At 38.4% G+C, this 20,049-nt stretch overlaps 1 protein-coding gene and 1 pseudogene across 1 annotated transcript in view; one reads left to right on the top strand and one right to left on the bottom strand.

Moving 5' to 3' along the window:
* Positions 1 to 2,362: 2,362 nt before the first annotated feature.
* ANKRD45 (ankyrin repeat domain 45) overlaps positions 2,363 to 20,049 on the bottom strand; it is a 39,878-nt gene continuing 22,191 nt past the window's right edge. Inside the window, exons 4-5 of the mRNA XM_061161253.1 lie at positions 18,616 to 18,754; positions 2,363 to 3,006 (exon numbers count right to left, since the gene is read on the bottom strand). Of these exons, the coding sequence (XP_061017236.1) occupies positions 2,975 to 3,006; positions 18,616 to 18,754 (171 nt within the window). The 3' untranslated portion in view covers positions 2,363 to 2,974. The remainder of the gene's footprint in view (positions 3,007 to 18,615; positions 18,755 to 20,049) is intronic.
* LOC133069646 (putative large ribosomal subunit protein eL32') lies at positions 10,656 to 11,067 on the top strand (annotated as a pseudogene).

The raw sequence follows: 20,049 nt of genomic DNA on the forward strand, positions 1-20,049 counted from the left end.
TCCTCCTTGTGATGCAGAAAACACTGGTTCGATCCCTGGTCAGGAAACTAAGATCCCACATGCCTCAGAGCAACTAAGCTTGAGTGCCATAACTATCAAGTCCATGCACAACTAGAGAGTCCATGTACCACAACAAAAGATTCCGCATGCTGCAACTAAAACCTGATACAGCCAAATAAACAATTAAATATGCTTTTAAAAAAAAGCTTGTAGTTCATATGTGAACAATTACATAGAATATAGTACGGAGCTATTAATGCTATGGGTGCCCCAAAGGATTAGCTCTTACTAACATTGGGGATAGAGCTCACGGAGTAGAGAACTGCAGATTGCTTTGCCAAGGGTTGGAATTGACTTTTTTCAGCTTTATTGAGGTACAACTGACAAGTAAAATTGAAAGATAGCGTTGACTTTCGAAAAGTTCCCCTATCTTGAAGCAGGATGAAGAGGAGCTGGTGTCTCAGCCCATTCAGGCTGCTGTAACAAACCCATCATAAGGTTTGTTGTACCTTATAAACAACAAACATTTACTTCTCATACTTCTGGAGGCTGGGAAGGCCAAGTTCATGACGCCAGCAGACGCTCTTGAATCTGCCTTCTAGATGGATATCTTTTTGCTGTAACCTCACATGGTGCAAGGAGCAAGGGAGCCATCTAGGGCCTCTTATATAAAGGGCCTGATCAGCAGCCTCACTGACCTTATCACCTGCTAAGGCTTCGCCTCCTAATACTCTCACAGAGGGCATCAAGTTTCAAAATAGTAATCTGGAGGGGGGACACAAACATATTATAGCAGCTGCTGAAAAGAGAAAAGTAGTCTGTAAGAAAGTAAAGGAACCATAATGACATAAAGATGCCAATGTGAATTTCAAGAACAAGATATAAAGATAAAGAAGAGAGTTTATTTTCTACTCGGTCTTATCTAGGAATCTTTGAAGTGAGATTCAGAAATCCTTTCTTCGTCACTAGAACTACATGCCTGGAAAACAGTGTCATATTCACGATCAAGGCTCAGAAATGTAGAATCGGACCAGGAAGGACAAAAATGGCATCTGGCCTTTGCCCAAATTATTGCTGTGCTTAAAGGGAATAGACTTCTCACAATCTACAATATTGAGAGAATGGCACAAACACTGGTCTCCTTTTTTGCACTACTCCATGAACACCCACTAGATCTATCAATGAGGGGGCTGAGAGGTACTGCTCTCCTCTTTTGCTCAAGGCAACTAAACCTGAATAGCTCATACATTAAAAAAAAAAATCTCAAAACTTTTACATTTGTGATACAATGTTATCTCAGAACTGTGCCTGAGAAAATGTCAAGTGACAAGGAATTACTGAATTGCTCATTTCTTTTTCTTCCCTTCAACAATGAAAAACTAGCTTTTAGGGTGGGACAAAGAAGAGAATAATTTTCTTCCTATAGAACTTTTCCACTTCCGTGTCTCTTATTCTGTAAAACCACTACAACATTATAAAGTAATTAGCCTCCAACTAATAAAAATAAATGAAAACAACAACAACAAAAAAGAAGTTTTCCAGAAAGTCACAGAGTAGCAGAAGGTTCAGGGGCTCTTAGACAAACTAGAAAAAAGACAATTTCAAATCACTAATATGAAACCAACAATTATATTTAAAATCTAAGTGATATAAAACAGAAGGAAAATGACATGTAATACAATTAGGGGACAACAGATGATTAGATGGTTGGATGGCATCACTGACTCAATGGACATGAGTCTGAGCAAGCTCTGGGAGTTGGTGATGCAAGGGAAGCCTGGCATGCTGCAGTCCATTGGGACGCAAAGAGTCGGACACGACTGAGCAATTGAACTGAACTGAACTGATTGCCAAACCTACAGATTGGGGAAAGACAGAAGGAGGTTAAAGAAACAAGAAGATTTACTAAGAGACCACATGTATGCATGCGTGCTTAGTCACTTCAGTCGTGTCTGACTCTATGTGACCCAGTGGACTGTTGCCTGTCCATGAGATTCCCTAGGCAAGAATACTGGAGTGGGTAGCCACGTCCTCCTCCAGGATATCTTCCTGACCCAGGGGTCGAACCCACACCTCTTACCATCTCCTGCATTGGCAGGTGGGTTCTTTACCCCTAGCACCACCTGGGAAGCCCACTAGGAGACCACATCCCACCTTAAAGGTGAATTTTATTTTGGAGGTAAGAGAGTAATATTTATTTTTTTATTTTTTTTTTATTTTTTTTTTTCCATTTATTTTTATTAGTTGGAGGCTAATTACTTTACAATATTGTAGTGGTTTTTGCCATACATTGACATCAATCAGCCATGGATTTACATGTATTCCCCATCCCGATCCCCCCTCCCACCTCCCTCTCCACCAGATCCCTCTGGGTCTTCCCAGTGTACCAGCCCCGAGCACTTGTCTCATGCATCCAGCCTGGGCTGGTGAGCAGAGGACTCTCTTCTGAACCATCCTTAATATTTCCTTGCTCCAGAATGTCATCCCATAGCTTTCCTTTTGAGGAAGGGAGAACAAATTTTTCCTCTGGAAATGGTCAATGTGTCTTAAAAAAAAAAAAAAAATCCCTCAATTGAAGAGAAATTCCCTGCCTCAATTACACAGAAAACTGTCAGATTCTCTAAGCAGCTTTTATAACTCCCATCTGGTATTTGTGAGAGACTTATACTCAAGTGTTCTCTGGAAGGAGCATGTGGAACTCACATTAGACTGACTTGCAAGGGCAGAGGCAAGGCCAGAAAGCCTGGACATAAGCATGCTGAATGGGATAAAACAAAACAAGCATGATTTAATTTCATATTTAAACATTTTTATAAAACCCCACATCTATTTTCTTAACTTCAGTGAGCACAGATAGGTTTGCCTTTATAGACAGAAGACACAGATAGGTTTGCCACATAGAAGACAATGTGGCCTGTTATTAAAACACATACTCAATAGAAGGTATGATCTTGACTTCTTTTCTGACCATGGCTTACTGTACAGATTTGGCACTTTTCACTTGACCTGAAAGGAAGAAGATTTTTAAATTACATTTAATTAGCATGCTACAGAAAACAAAAATGAAGCCAGTTTTTAAAATACTGGCCATGAAATAAATCCGTATATCCAAGCCTGAAGCAGTCATTAATGAAACCCTGATGTTGGTAGGTCAATTCTCCCCCAACCTTTTTCTTTTCCCCCAATATTTAAAGCTGTGAGGTCATATTCTCATATAAACAGTATTATTGTTCCTAATTGAGCCATTTGAGTAAACTGCTTAACCTCACATGTCTGCACTTTCTTCAGTAAAACAAAGGGGTCATTTCACAGGTTCCATCAAGATCTAATATGAAGGTGTAAGATACTGAGGTGCTCGGAGGGGATACAGAGGACCTGGGTAAAGAGGTCTGCCATACAGCAAAGTGATTCAGAGTGCGTGTGTGTGTGTGTGTGTGTGTATAAACAACTTTTTCATATTCTTTCCCATTATGGTTTCTTACAGACTATAGCACCCTCTGCTTACAACAGGACCTTGTTGTTTATCCATACTATGTATAATAGTTTGCATCTGCTAATTCCAAACTCCCAATTCATCCCTTCCCAAACCCCCTCCCCCATCTTGACAAACACAAGTCTGTTCTCTATGTCTGTGAGTCTGTTTTTGTTCTGTAGTTAAGTGCATTTGTGTCATATTTTAGATTCCACATATAAGTGGTAACATCATGGTATTTACCTTTCTCTTTCTTACTTCACTTAGTATGATAATCTCTAGGTCCATCCACACTGCTGTAAATGGCATTAATGCATTCCTTCTCATGACCGAGTAGCATCCCATTGTGTGTATGTGTGTGTGTGTGTGTGTGTGTGTGTGTGTGTGTGTATGTGTATACCACATCTTCTTTATCCATTCAGCTGGCAATAAACATTTAGATTGTTTTCATATCTTTGCTATTGTAAATACACTGCTATGAACATAGGGGTGCAGGTATCTTTTTGAATTATAATTTTTCTGGATGTATACCCAGAAGTGAAATTGCTTGATCATGTGGCAACTCGATTTTTAGTTTTTTGAGGAACCTACATGCTATTTTCCATAGTGGTTGCACCAATTTACATTCCTACAACAATATAGGAGGACTTCCTTTTCTCTGCTCCCTCTCTGGCATTTCTTTCTTGTAGACCTTTTATGATGGCCACTCTGACCAGTGTGAGGTGGTACCTCATAGTTTTGATTTGCATTTCTCTAATAATTAGTGATGATACACATCTTTTCATGTATCTATTAGCCATCCGTATGTCCTCATTGGACAGATGTTTATTTAGGTCTTCTGCCTATATTTTGATTGGGTTGTTTGCTTTTTTTGGTGTATGATCTTTTTTATGTGTTGCTGGATTCAGTTTGCTAGTATTCTGTTGAGAATATTTGCATCTAATTTGTCAAAAACAATGGCCTGTAATTTTCTTTTTTGGTGGTATCTTTGTCTGCTTTTGGTATTTGGGTGATGGCAGCTTCATAAAATGTCTTTGGGAGTATTTCCTTCTCTTCACTCTTTTGGAAGAGTTTGAGAAGGATTTATGTAAGTTCTTCTTTGCATGTTTCATAGAATTTTCCTGTGAAGCCATCGGGTCCTGACTCTTGTTTGTAGAGAGTTTTTCTTTTTTTTTTTTAAATTGATGATATGTTTAATATTCTTTTTTTTTTTTTTTCCAGTGGGTTTTGTCATACATTGATATGAATCAGCCATGGATTTACATGTATTCCCAATCCCGATCCCCCCTCCCACCTCCCTCTCCACCCGATTCCTCTGGGTCTTCCCAGTGCACCAGGCCCGAGCACTTGTCTCGTGCATCCCACCTGGGCTGGTGATCTGTTTCACCATAGATAGTATACATGCTGTTCTTTTGAAATATCCCACCCTCACATTCTCCCACAAAGTTCAAAAGTCTGTTCTGTATTTCTGTGTCTCTTTTTCTGTTCTGCATATAGGGTTATCGTTATCACCTTTCTAAATTCCATATACATGTGTCAGTATGCTGTAATGTTCTTTATCTTTCTGGCTTACTTCACTCTGTATAAGGGGCTCCAGCTTCATCCATCTCATTAGGACTGGTTCAAATGAATTCTTTTTAATGGCTGAGTAATATTCCATGGTGTATATGTACCACAGCTTCCTTATCCATTCATCTGCTGATGGGCATCTAGGTTGCTTCTACGTCCTGGCTATTATAAACAGTGCTGCGATGAACATTGGGGTGCACGTGTCTCTTTCAGATCTGGTTTCCTCAGTGTGTATGCCCAGAAGTGGGATTGCTGGGTCATATGGCAGTTCTATTTCCAGTTTTTTAAGAAATCTCCACACTGTTTTCCATAGCGGCTGTACTAGTTTGCATTCCCACCAACAGTGTAAGAGGGTTCCCTTTTCTCCACACCCTCTCCAGCATTTATTGCTTGTAGACTTTTGGATAGCAGCCATCCTGACTGGTGTGTAATGGTACCTCATTGTGGTTTTGATTTGCATTTCTCTAATAATGAGTGATGTTGAGCATCTTTTCATGTGTTTGTTAGCCATCTGTATGTCTTCTTTGGAGAAATGTCTGTTTAGTTCTTTGGCCCATTTTTTGATTGGGTCATTTATTTTTCTGGAATTGAGCTGCAGGAGTTGCTTGTATATTTTTGAGATTAATCCTTTGTCTGTTGCTTCATTTGCTATTATTTTCTCCCAATCTGAGGGCTGTCTTTTCACCTTACTTATAGTTTCCTTTGTAGTGCAAAAGCTTTTAAGTTTCATTAGGTCCCATTTGTTTAGTTTTGCTTTTATTTCCAATATTCTGGGAGGTGGGTCATAGAGGATCTTGCTTTGATTTATGTCGGAGAGTGTTTTGCCTATGTTCTCCTCTAGGAGTTTTATAGTTTCTGGTCTTACATTTAGATCTTTAATCCATTTTGAGTTTATTTTTGTGTATGGTGTTAGAAAGTGTTCTAGTTTCATTCTTTTACAAGTGGTTGACCAGTTTTCCCAGCACCACTTGTTAAAGAGGTTGTCTTTTTTCCATTGTATATCCTTGCCTCCTTTGTCAAAGATAAGGTGTCCATAGGTTCGTGGATTTATCTCTGGGCTTTCTATCCTGTTCCATTGATCTATATTTCTGTCTTTGTGCCAGTACCATACTGTCTTGATGACTGTGGCTTTGTAGTAGAGTCTGAAGTCAGGCAGGTTGATTCCTCCAGTTCCATTCTTCTTTCTCAAGATTACTTTGGCTATTCGAGGTTTTTTGTATTTCCATACAAATTGTGAAATTCTTTGGTCTAGTTCTGTGAAAAATACCGTTGGTAGCTTGATAGGGATTGCATTGAATCTATAGACTGCTTTGGGTAGAATAGCCATTTTGACAATATTAATTCTTCCAATCCATGAACACGGTATGTTTCTCCATCTGTTTGTGTCCTCTTTGATTTCTTTCATCAGTGTTTTATAGTTTTCTATGTATAGGATCCTCTACATAGAAAACCCTAAAGACTCTACCAGAAAATTACTAGAGCTAATCAATGAATATAGTAAAGTTGCAGGATATAATATTAACACACAGAAATCCCTTGCATTCCTATATACTAACAATGAAAAAACAGACAGAGAAATTAAGGAAACAATACCATTCACCATTGCAACAAAAAGAATAAAATACTTAGGAGTATATCTACCTAAAGAAACAAAGGACCTATATATGTAGAGAGTTTTTCATTACAAATTGTATTTCACTTTAGAGATTGGTCTGTTCAAATTATCTATATCTTCTTGATTCAGTTTGGGTAGGTTATATGTTTCTAGAAATGTGTTCTTTTTTTCTAAGTTGTCCCATTTGTTGGCATATAATTGTTTACAGTATTCTTTCATGGGTTTTTGTGTTTCTGCAGTATCAGTTGTGATTTCTCCTCTTTCATTTCTGATTTTTTTTTTAAGATCATCTCTCTTTTCTTCTTGGTGAGTCTGGCTAGAGGACAGTCAATTTTGTTTACTCTTTCAAAGAACCACTCTTAACTTTATTGATTTTCTATTGCTTTTTAAATTTCTATCTTATTATTTCCTCGCCGATCTATATTATTTCCATCCTTCTGCTGACTTTAGGTTTTCCTTGTTCTTATTTTTTCTGTTTTAAGCAGTAGGTTAGTTTATTTATTTCAGATTTTTCTTGTTTCCTGAAGAAGGCCTGTATCACTATGAACTTCCCTCTAAGAACTGCTCTTGTTGCATCCCACAGATTTTGTATGGTGGTGTTCTCATTGTCATTTGTCTCAAGGTAGTTTTTTCATTTTCTATTTGATTTCATTGCTGACCCATTCCTTTTTTAGTAGCATGTTGCTTAGTCTCCATATTATTGATTTCTTTCTTTTCTTTTTCTATGGTTGATTTCTAGTTAAATGAAATTGTGGTCAGAAAAGATGCTTGAAATAACTTGTATACTCTTAAATGTATTCAGGCTTGTTTTGTGCCCTAGTACGCGGTCAATCCCAGAGTATACTCCATGTGCACTTGAAAAAAATGTGCATTCTGGTTTTTTTTTGTTTGTTTGGTTTTTGGATATAATATCCTGCAAAAAATCAATTGCCTGTTAAATTTTGGCCTCCCCAGCAGCTCAGGAGTAAAGATTCTACCTGTAATGCAGGAGACACAAGTTTGATGCCTGGGTCAGGAATATCCTCTAGAGGAGGACAACCCACTCCAGTATTCTTGCCTGGAGAATCCCATGGACAGAGAAGCTTGGCAAGCTAAAGTCCATAGAGTTGCAAAGAGTCAGACACAACTGATGTGACAACACACATGCACACACAGCATGTTGAATTTTATAATTTAGGATCTCTGTTGCCTTACTGATTTTCTGCCTGGAACATGTATTCATTGGTGTGAGTGAGGTGTTAAAGTCTCCTACTATTAATGTATTCCCATCAATCTCTCCCTTTACATCTATTAGTATTTATTTTATGTATTTGGGTGCTTCTATATTGGATGGATATAGCCTCTTCTTGTATTGTTCCTTTTATCATTATATAGTATCTTCATTTTTATCTCTCTTTACAACCTTTGAAGTCTATTTTGCCAGATATGAGCATTGCTACAACCACTTTCTTGTCATTTCCACTTACATGAAATATCTTTTTCCATACCTTCACTCTCAATCTATGTGTGTCCTCTGCCCTAAAGTGGGTCTCTCATATGCAACGTATTCAGTTGAGTTCAGTTCAGTCACTCAGTCATGTCCGACTCTTTGCGACCCTATGGACCAAAGCACGCCAGGCCTCCCTATCCATCACCAACTCCCGGAGTTTGCCCAAACTCATGTCCATCTAATCGGTGATGCCATCCAGTCATCTCATCATCCTCTGTCGTCCCCTTCTCCTCCTGCCCTCAATCCCTCGCAGCATCAGGGTCTTTTCCAGTGAGTCAGCTCTTCACATGAGGTGCCCAAGGACTGGAGTTTCAGCTTCAGCATCAGTCCTTCCAATGAACACCCAGGACTGATCTCCTTTAGGATGGACTGGTTGGATCTCCTTGCAGTCCAAGGGACTCTCAAGAGTCTTCTCCAACACTACAGTTCAAAAGCATCAATTCTTCAGCACTCAGCTTTCTTCACAGTCCAACTCTCACGTCTATACATGACCACTGGAAAAACCATAGCCTTGACTAGATGGACCTTTGTTGACAAAGTAACATCTCTGCTTTTTAATATTCTGTGTAGGTTGGTCATAACTTTCTTTCCAAGGAGTAAGTGTCTTTTAATTTCATGTCTGCAATCACCATCAGCAGGGATTTTGGAGGCCCCAAAAATAAAGTCAGCCACTGTTTCCCCATCTAATTGCCATGAAGTGATGAGATCAGATGCCATAATCTTAGTTTTCTGAATGTTGAGCTTTAAGTCAACTTTTTCACTCTCCTCTTTCACTTTAATCAAGAGGCTCCAAATTAAAATTAAAACTAAATTAATTAAAAGACGCTTCCTGACCTGCATACAGGTTTCTCAAGAGGCAGGTCAGATGGTCTGGTAATCCCATCTCTTTCAGAATTTTCCACAGTTTGTTGTGATCCACACAGTCAAAGGCTTTGGCATAGTCTATAAAGCAGAAGTAGATGTTTTTCTGGAACTCTCTTGCTTTTTCGATGATCCAATGGATATTGGCAATTTGATCTCTGGTTCCTCTGCCTTTCCTAAAACCAGCTTGAACATCTGGGAGTTCATGGTTCATGTATTGCTGAAGCCTGGCTTGGAGAATTTTGAGCATTACTTTGCTAGCGTGTGAGATGAGTACAGTTATGCAGTAGTTTGAGCATTCTTTGGGATTACCTTTTTTTGGGATTGGAATGAAAACTGACCTTTTCCAGTCCTGTGGCCACTGCTGAGTTTTCCCAATTTGCTGACATATTGAGTGCAGCACTTTCACAGCATCATCTTTTAGGATTTGAAATAGCTCAACTGGAATTCCATCACCTCCACTAGCTTTGTTCATTGTGATGCTTCCTAAGGCCCACTTGACTTCACATTCCAGGATGACTGGCCCTAGGTGAGTGATCACACCATCGTGGTTATCTGGGTCATGAAGATCTTTTTTGTGCTGTTCTTCTGTGTATTCTTGCCACCTCTTCTTAATATCTTCTGCTTCTGTTAGGTCCATACCATTTCTGTCCTTTAGTGAGCCCATCTTTGCATGAAATGTTCTCTTGGTATCTCTAACTTACTTGAAGAGATCTCTACTCTTTCCCATTCTATTGTTTTCCTCTATTTCTTTGCATTGATTGCTGGGGAAGGCTGTCTTATCTCTCCTTGCTGTTCTTTGGAACTCTGCATTCAGATCGGTATATCTTTCCTTTTCTCCTTTGCTTTTCACTTCTCTTTGTTTCACAGCTATTTGTAAGGCCTCCTCAGACAGCCATTTTGCCTTTTTGCATTTCTTTTTCTTGGGGATGGTCTTGATCCCCGTCTCCTGTACAGTTTCACAATCCTCCGTCCATAGTTCATCAGGCACTCTATCAGATCTAGTCCCTTAAATCCATTTTTCACTTCCACTGTATAATCATAAGGGATTTGATTTAGGTCATACCTGAATGGTCTAGTGGTTTTTCCTACCTCTTCAATGCAACGTATTGTAGGCTCTTATTTTTTTATTCAATCTACCACTGATGTCTTTGGATTGGAGAATTAGTCCATTGACATTTGAGATAATTATTGATATGTATGTATTTATTACCACTTTAAACTTTTTTTTTCTGGTGACTTTGTATTTCTTCTTTTTCTTTTTCTTTTAGCTTTTCCTTTTGTGGCTTAATTTCTTTTGTATTATTCTTGTGCTCTCTTCTTTTTGGTTTTTGTGAATCTACTGTATTTTTTTGATATGTGGTTACCCTGGTTTTCAGTATGTTAACCCCTTCCTATATCTACTTGCTTTAGACTCATAGTCAAATAGGTTCAAATATATTCTAAAGAAAGTATCATTTTCTTACTTTCCTCCCCCACATTTTATGATTTTGATGTTCTATTTTACATCTTCATGTTTATCCTTTTGCTGTTCATTGCAGTTATCATCACTTTCACAGAAAAAAAATTATTTCATTTTTAAAAATCTGTGTACTGCTCTCTTCCTCAGCTCTGCATACAGAAGTGGCAGCCATCTCCTACTTGGCATCATGGCTGCCCTCAGACCCCTTGTGAAGTCCAGGATCATCAAAAAGAGGCCAAGAAGTTCATCTGACACCAGTCAAATCAGTATGTCAAAATTAAGTGGAACTGGCAGAAACCCAGAAACACTGACAACAGGGTGTATCGGAGATTCAAGGTCCACATCTTGATGCCTGATACTGGTTACAGGAGCAACAAGAAACCAGAGCACATGCTGCCTAGGGGACTCTGGAAGCTCCTGGTCACAACATTGAAGAGTTTGAAGTGCTGCTGATGTGCAACAAATCTTACTATGCTGAAACTGCTCACATCTCCTCCAAGAACTGAAAAGACTGAAAAGCCATTGTGGAAAGAGCAGTCCAGCTGCTTATTAGAGTCAGCAATCCCAACATCAGGCTATGCAGCAAATAAAATGAATAGACAGCTCATGTACACATTGTGTTTGTGTTAATAAAACCACGAAACTCAGCAAAAAAAAAAAATCTGTTACTGACTCATTTATTTCCACCTGTGATTTGCTCTTTCCTATAGATTCTTGCTTCTTCTCTATTTAGAGACGATCTTTCAGTATTTCCTTCAGAACAGGTTTGGTATTGCTCTATTGTTTTACCTTTTACATGTCTGAGAAACTCTTGATCTCTCCTTCTATTTTAAATGATAATCTTGCTGGGTAGAGTATCCTAGATTGCAAATTTTTCCTTTCAGGACTTTCAGTATATCTTGCCATCAGTGGTAGAGCATTTGACTGCAGTATATCTTGCCACTCCCTTCTGGCCTGCAACATTTCTGTAGATAAATCAGCTAATAGCTTTATGGAGATTCCCTTGTAATTAACTCCTCAAGAGTTGGACATGACTTAGCAACTAAACCACCACTTTTCTCTTACTGCCTTTAGAACCCTCTCTTTATTTTTAACTTTTGCCATTTTAATTATGTTTTGATGTAGGTCTGTTTGAATTCATCTTGTTTGGTACCCTCTGTGCTTCCTATACCTGGATATCTGTTTCTTTCTTTAGATTTGGTAAGTTTTCAGCCATTAGTTTTTAAAATACATTTTTCATTCCCCTTTTTCTTCTGCTTCTGGGACCCCTATTATGTGTAGGTTGGCACACTTTATCACTGACTCAATGGACAAGAATCTAAGCAAACTCTGGGAGATAGTGAAGGACAGGGAAGCCTGGCGTGCTGCAGTCTATAGGATAACTAAGAGTCGGACATAACTTAGTGACTGAACAAAAACAAAATAATATAAAGGTCTTTTTATATTGCTTTCATTTTTTTTTAATTTTTCTTTCTGTCTGCTGTTCTTTTTTTTTTTTTTTTTTTGGCAGTTTTATTTATTTTTTTTTTCCTTTGTTTTTTTTTTTTTCTTTTTTAATTTTTATTATTATTATTTTTTTTTCCCAGTGGGTTTTGTCATACATTGATATGAATTAGCCATGGATTTACATGTATTCCCAATCCCGATCCCCCCTCCCACCTCCCTCTCCACCCGATTCCTCTGGGTCTTCCCAGTGCACCAGGCCCGAGCACTTGTCTCGTGCATCCCACCTGGGCTGGTGATCTGTTTCACCATAGATAGTATACATGCTGTTCTTTTGAAATATCCCACCCTCACATTCTCCCACAAAGTTCAAAAGTCTGTTCTGTGTTTCTGTGTCTCTTTTTCTGTTCTGCATATAGGGTTATCGTTATCACCTTTCTAAATTCCATATACATGTGTCAGTATGCTGTAATGTTCTTTATCTTTCTGGCTTACTTCACTCTGTATAAGGGGCTCCAGCTTCATCCATCTCATTAGAACTGGTTCAAATGAATTCTTTTTAATGGCTGAGTAATATTCCATGGTGTATATGTACCACAGCTTCCTTATCCATTCATCTGCTGATGGGCATCTAGGTTGCTTCCATGTCCTGGCTATTATAAACAGTGCTGCGATATCTCAGCAAATGAATTTTCTATTTTTTTCTTGGTTCCTCTTTATAGTTTCTAGTTCTATTTTTTACAGTAATCTGCATTTCTAATGAAAGCCCTGCTTAACTCATTCAGCATTTTCATTATTTCCTTTTTTAACTTGGTGTCTCTCTTGATCTTTCAATCAAAGATTAAAAATGGGAGTGATTCCTCTGATTCTTCATTTTACTTATATTTCTCTTACTCTATGAGTTTAGGAGAAACAATTATCTACTGTGGTCTTGAAGGGCTATTTTTATGTAAAAGTGTCCCTACGTAGCTTGTGTCTGTTTAATATTTTTGGTACAAGGGCTGTTTTTTAGTATGGATGCCTGCAGCATCTTTCCTCAGTGTGTGCTGGCCATTATCCCATTGACAGAAGGTATGACTGATGATGTGGTGACCATAGCCTGCACTGGATGCTGAATGGGGACTCTTCTTTGCTCTGTGGTTGTCACAGCACTGTTAGAGTCAGGGTCTGCTCCCTAGTTGTTAGAAAAGAAGTCCCCAGATTCATTTCTAAGCTTCACTGTGAGGTAGGCAGGATTGGAGTGCTCCCACTGCAAGAAGAGCCACTGAGCATTCTTCCATTGGAGCTGTTCACCAGGGAGCACACTCGGTGGTATCGCCTGTCACCCATTGTGGGGGCTCACAAAGAACACTATTGTGCACACTACCCTGGGCCCCACCTCCACTGTGGGAGTACAGACAATCAGCCCTGTGTCCCTCACACACTATGTTCTCAAAGCCACTAATGCAGATCCACAGGCGCCAATTCACTGCAGTCAAGCACCGGGGCCACAGTAGTTGCACGACTGGGAGACATGGAAGCAGCCCAGACCCCAGCCCCACTTTCATGAGCATGCACACACAAAGCCCACAGCTGCTAAAGCCAGACCTATCCCAGCCACAGGAGCACCCACTATCCACTTACATGTCCCAGAGGCACTGAGTTACAAAGCTAGCAACAGTATTATGGATCATACAGCCACTGGGGAGAGGACTCTGCTTTCAACTCTGCCTCTAAGTGTGGGCATCCTTCCATATCCGCAGAGTTCTCACAAGCAGCTCTGAGAAAGAAGCACCTATGGCAGACCCCACCACCCCCTTCACTCCTGCATTAACAATTGGGTTTCAAGGGTGGTGCAGGCCAGCCATGAGACTGTCAAAAGTGAGGCTGCTATGATGGGCCCCGTCCTTCCTTTTGTACACCTCTTAACAATGGCATTTCACTTCTATGGCAGGCTGGGCTTCTTCCACGTACACCTCTGGTTTTGGTCCATACAACACTCTAGCCCCTTCAGCTTGTCTTCACAAGGCTAACCCCAGTTCTTTCCCCAAGTCTGTCCTCTGAAGCTTGAGTTTCAGCACACAGCCTATGCGCACACCAGCAGGTGCATGTCTCTGACTGGGGACTGCAGCAAGATAGTACAGGCCCTCTGTGCTTGTTTCTCTCTGTTCTGCCTGCTACAAACTGACTGCTGTGTTTTCCTCCAAGCCTCTGAAGTTCCCTTTCTGTCCTGGGTGATCTCACCGCCAGTGTGACGACTTCCTAGGGCATGGGTACCTTTTCTCTTTTGCAGTTCTCTCCCAGCGACACAGATCCTGTCCTGCTTTCTTCCTTCTTTTTCTCTTATCCTACCCAGTTACATAGAGATCTTCCCTGCACTTCTAGGTTTTCTGCCACTTCTGACATTTTCTGCCAGTGTTTAATAGTTATTCTGTGATAACTGTTCCACAAGTAGATGTATTTCTTATGGATCTGTGGGAAAAGGTGAGCTCCATGTCCTTCTATACCACTATCTTGATTGAAGCCTCTGCAATTCTTTCCCAGAGGTGATAAGGGAAAGAAAAATGATTGTTGGGCCAGACTAACAATAGTGATAGCTCAGGGAAAGGTGGGAATTGACTGTATAAGCATCTTGACCATCTCCTTCCTGGACTACACTGGTCTCACTCCCTCTGGTCTCTTCTGCCTCCAATCCATTTTGCAAGGAAACCCAGATTATTTTCCACTACTTAATCCCGCATTTTTCCTACTCCAAACAAAGCCTTTAATGGCAACCCGTGGCCCTGAAAGTAAAGCCCAAATGTCTAAGCTTATAATTCAGTACTTTTAATAAAATGATCACAAGCTAACTTTCAACCTTATTTTCTACTCTTCCCTAATTCAGACTCAACTACAATCAGCCATAAGGGTACTGACCACTTCCCTATTTCCATATTTCAATTTTTCATCATCATACTGTGCTTTCATTTCATAATTCCCTATATACTCCACCCTGGCTACCTATTCTTCTAGGAAATTCCTCTTTCTTCATGATGCTTTCTCTTTATGTTTAGGCCTCCCTGAATTACACAGCATTTAGCTTATCCTTTCAAGTATACATGTTTACTCACAAACTGGGTGATGGACTCCTGAAAGACAAGAACAATGTAAAGGTATCTATTTCCCTTCAGGGATCTAAGAGAGTGCAGTGGGTATGCTCATTCAATATTAGATACACACCATGGAATATTATTCAGCCATTAAAAAGAATTCATTTGAATCAGTTCTAATGAGATGGATGAAACTGGAGCCCATTATACAGAGTGAAGTAAGCCAGAAAGATAAAGAACATTACAGCATAGTAACACATATATATGGAATTTAGAAAGATGGTAATGATAACCCTATATGCAAAACAGAAAAAGAGACACAGAAGTACAGAACAGACTTTTGAACTCTGTGGGAGAAGGTGAGGGTGGGATGTTTCGAAAGAACAGCATGTATATTATCTATGGTGAAACAGATCACCAGCCCAGGTGGGATGCATGAGACAAGTGCTCGGGCCTGGTGCACTGGGAAGACCCAGAGGAATCGGGTGGAGAGGGAGGTGGGAGGGGGGATCGACTTGGGGAATACGTGTAAATCTATGGCTGATTCATATCAATGTATGACAAAACCCACTGAAATGTTGTGAAGTAATTAGCCTCCAACTAATAAAAAAAATAAATAAAATAAATAAAATGAAAAAAAAATATTAGATACAGATGGCAAGTGATAGTCTGTCATACTACTGAGGATACATTCAGTACCTTAACTTTTGAAAAACCACAGTTCCTTCTGATAAACATAAATATCTTAGGTACTGGGTTTTCACATTCAAAAGAATGAAGTTGTTTCCTACCTGACACCATAAACAAATAATAACTTAAAATGAATCATAGACATGTTTAGACATAAGGGTCAAAAAACTGTAAAAGTCTTACAAAAAAAAATAAATAAATAAAAGTAAATCTTGGAGACCTTAGACAAGGCAATGTTTCTCCAACATGACACTGAAAGCACAATCAACAAGAGGAAAGATAGATAAATTAGATTTCATCAAACTTAAAAACTTTTGTGCTTCAAAGAACACAATTAAGGAAATGAAAAGATAATTCACATAATGGGAGAAAATATTTGCAAGTTATATATCTGATAAGAGCCTTATACCCAAGATATACAAAGAACTTTTACAACTCATCAATAAGAAGAAGAATACAAACATGTGGAGACTAAACAACATGCTGCTAAAAAAAACCAATGAGTCAATGAGTAAGTCAAAGAGAAAAGCAGAGAATACCTCAAAACAAATGAAAATGTAAACACAACTTTGCAAAATCTACAGGCTATAGAAAAGGAAGTTCTAAGAGGAAAGTTTAAAGCAATACAGGAATACATCAAGAAACAAAAAATATCTCAGATAAACAACCTAACTTACCTAACCTTCTTTTAACTTCACATAAAAGAATTAGAAAAAGAAAAACAAAAAAAGCCCAAAGTCAGCAGATGGAAGAAAAAAAAAATCAGAGAGGAAATAAATACAATAGAGACCAAAAAACTATAGAAAAGATCAATGAAATCAGTAGTTTTTTTAAATAAATAAAATTGATAAACCTTTAGCCAGACTCATCAAGAAAAAAAGAGAACCCAAACAAACAAAAGGAAATGAAAGAGGAGAAATAACAACTGATATCACAGAGATATAAAAAAGTCATAAGAGAATATTATGAACAGTTACATGCCAACAAACTGAACAAACTAGAAGAAATGGTCAAATTTCTAGAAACATAAATTTTCAAACACTAAATCAAAAACAAACAATTTGAACAGATCAATCAGCAGTCATGAAATTGAATTTTTAATTGTCAAAACTTCTAGAAAGCAAAAGACAGAACTGAATGTCTTCACAAGAATTTTACCCAACATAGAAAGAAGAGTTAATTCCTATCCTTCTCAAACTATTCCAAAAATTGAAGATGAGGGAATACTCCCCAATTCATTCTTTGAGGCCATTATTATCCTGATACCAAAACCAGTCAAAAATAACTTCAAAAAAAAGAAAATTACTGGTCAATATCTCTGATAGACTATATCTCAGAAAGTCTTGCCAAATACTATATACAATTACTTACATGTGGAATCGAAAAATTTTTTGCAAAAAACAATGAATGTAATAAAACTAATAGACTCACAGATATACAGAACAAACTAGTGGTTACCAGTAGGAGGGGAAAGACAGGAGGGGTAAAATAAGGGTAGAATAGTAAGAGATATAAACTACTACACATAAAATAAACAAGCAACAGGGATATACTGAACAACAGAGGGAAGTATAGTCATTATTTTGCAGTAACTTTAAATTCTATTAAAATATTGAATTACTATGTTGTATACCTAAAACTAATATATTACAAATCAAGTATACAGTTCAATTAAAAAACAAGAATGACAACTCAACTTAAAAACAGGCAAAGGATTCAAAAAGACATTTCTCCAAAGAAAATATGCAAATGGCCAGCAAGCACATGAAAGAATGTTTAACATCATCAGTAATTAAGGAAATGCAAATAGGAACTACGTTAAGATACTTCATACCCACTAGAAGAGCTAAAAAATATTTTTAAGATAATAACAAATATTGATAACAATGTGGAGCAAATTGGAATCCTTATATATATTGCTTATGAAAACAGAAATTTGGAAACAATTTGGTAATTCCTCCAAAGGTCAGAAATAGAGGTACCATGTGACCCAGCAATTCCCCCTCAAAATACAGACCCAGAGAAATGAAAACATGTGGCCACATAAAAGTTTGTACACAAAAGTTCACAGCAGCATTATTTATAATAGTCAAATGAACAGAAACTCAAATGTCTATTAATGAATAGATAAATTTGAATCCACACAATGGACTATGATTTAGCAATAAAAAGGAATACTGACATATATTACAACATGATGAACCTTAAAAACATTATGCAAAGTGAAAGAAGCCAGACACAAAATGTGACAGACTGTATGATTCTATGAAATGTTCAGAACAGGCAACCCACAGAGATAAAAAGTAGATTAGTAGTCGCCAGGGACTTGTGGAACCAAGGAATGGGTAGTGACTACTAACGGGTATGGTGTTTCTTTGGGGGTAGTAAAATGGAGAAATTATGCGGTAAAATTAGACAGTGAAAATATACCGAAAACCACTGAATTGGACATTTTTAAATGGTGAATTTTATGGTATGAGAATTCTATCTCAATAAAGCTGATAGCTTTAAAATCTTAGGTACACATGCCACCAAGATTCTGACAGTGTACCTTCTCCAATGACAGTACAGTATTCCCACAACAGGCTTTTCAAACTATAGACTTTCATCACTGAAAAAACAAAATTTTTTTCAAATTCTGCCTCTCTGTCTCCTTCAAAGGCATGCTTTCTGGTTGAAAATCATTAGTCAAAACCATAGCAAATTACATAAAATTAAATGATTAGTGACGGTAATAAGATTAGTACTAGACATTCTCTATAGAAATAACTCAGTCATTATTTTTAGCTATTAATATTGGAACTGAATGAAACTGAGTTATGGATTAGAGCTTATAATAAGGTTAATGGTTACTTCATGAAGATTGTTGAAATCTGATTATCTCAGAAATAACAACACTGAATCTAATTTTTATCCATTTTCAATTCATTTTTATCCAAAACTTACGTGGTGTAGCCATTTTCGTGAAGATAGGAGTCACAATATCTTCCAATTGCTGTTTCTGCTCAAAGAGCTCGTTAATGGAAGCTTCCAAATGGGTTTCCAACCACTCATTTTTTACACGGCATGCACTGAGGAGGATATTCTAGAGACAGAAACAAGGAATTTACTTTCCACTTGTTTATTTAAAAAAGAAACTCTATATTATCTCTAAACCAGCACTGTGCAACAGAACTTTCTGTGATGATGGAAATGGTCACAGAAATATCTGCACGGTCTAATACAGTCACCATTAGAGGCATATAGCCAGTGAGTGTTAGAAGAGTGGCTGGTGTGATTGAGGAGTTGAATTTTTAATTTTAATTAATTCTAATTTATAGTCACATGAGGCTAGGAGGTACTGTATCTGCCAGTGCAGCACTAACACTAGTGAAATGTGTGTATAATGAAACTCATTAATCTAGAGTCATGATGCCTTGGGCCAGTCTACATCCTCTCCCTATTTATTTATTTTCAGTGAGCTCTGTATGGCAAATAGATGGGGAAACAATGGAAACAGTGACAGACTTTACTTTCTTGGGCTCCAAAATCACTGCAGATTGTGACTGCAGCCAAGAAAATAAGACACTTGCTCCTTGGAAGAAAAGCTATGACCAACCTAGACAGCATATTAAAAAGCACAGACGTTATTTTGCCAAGAAAGGTCCGTCTAGTCAAAGCTATGGTTTTTCCAGTAGTCATGTATGGATGTGAGAGTTAGACTATAAAGAAAGCTGAGTGCCGAAGAATGATGCTTTTGAACTGTGGTGTTGGAGAAGATTCTTGAGAGTCCCTTGGACTGCAAGGAGATCCAACCAGTCCATCCTAAAGGAGATCAGTCCTGGGTGTTCATTGGAAAGACTGATGCTGAAGCTGAAGCTCCAATACTTTGGCCACCTGATGTGAAGAACTGACTCATTTGAAAATACCCTGATGCTTGGAAAGTTGAAGGTGGGAGGAAAAGGGGACAACAGAGGATGAGATGGTTGGATGGCATCACTAACGCAATGGACATGAGTTTGAGTAAACTCCGGGAGTTGGTGATAGACAGGGAAGCCAGGCGTGCTACAGTCCTTGGGGTCGCAAAGAGTTGGACACGACTGAATAAAGAGTCAGACATGACTGAACAAAGAGTCAGACACGACTGGACTGAACTGAACTGAACTGAACTGTGATAAAAGTGTTTGCAAAAGTTAGAAAAAGTAGGTGTGCACTTCATGCAACTCAACAGACAATGCCAATATTTATTCCTTCTCAGGTGATTCACAGGAGGAAGAAGTGCAAGAAATGCAAAATGAGCAAAACCTCACTGAAAACCTTTCAATTTGCACTTCAAAACCATCTCTTTGCACATGAGCAGCAAACTGCTGGTATCTGATTTAAGATGTTCATTATTCTATG

This window comes from Dama dama, chromosome 14, assembly GCF_033118175.1.
Source record: "Dama dama isolate Ldn47 chromosome 14, ASM3311817v1, whole genome shotgun sequence".
Lineage (NCBI taxonomy): Eukaryota > Metazoa > Chordata > Mammalia > Artiodactyla > Cervidae > Dama > Dama dama.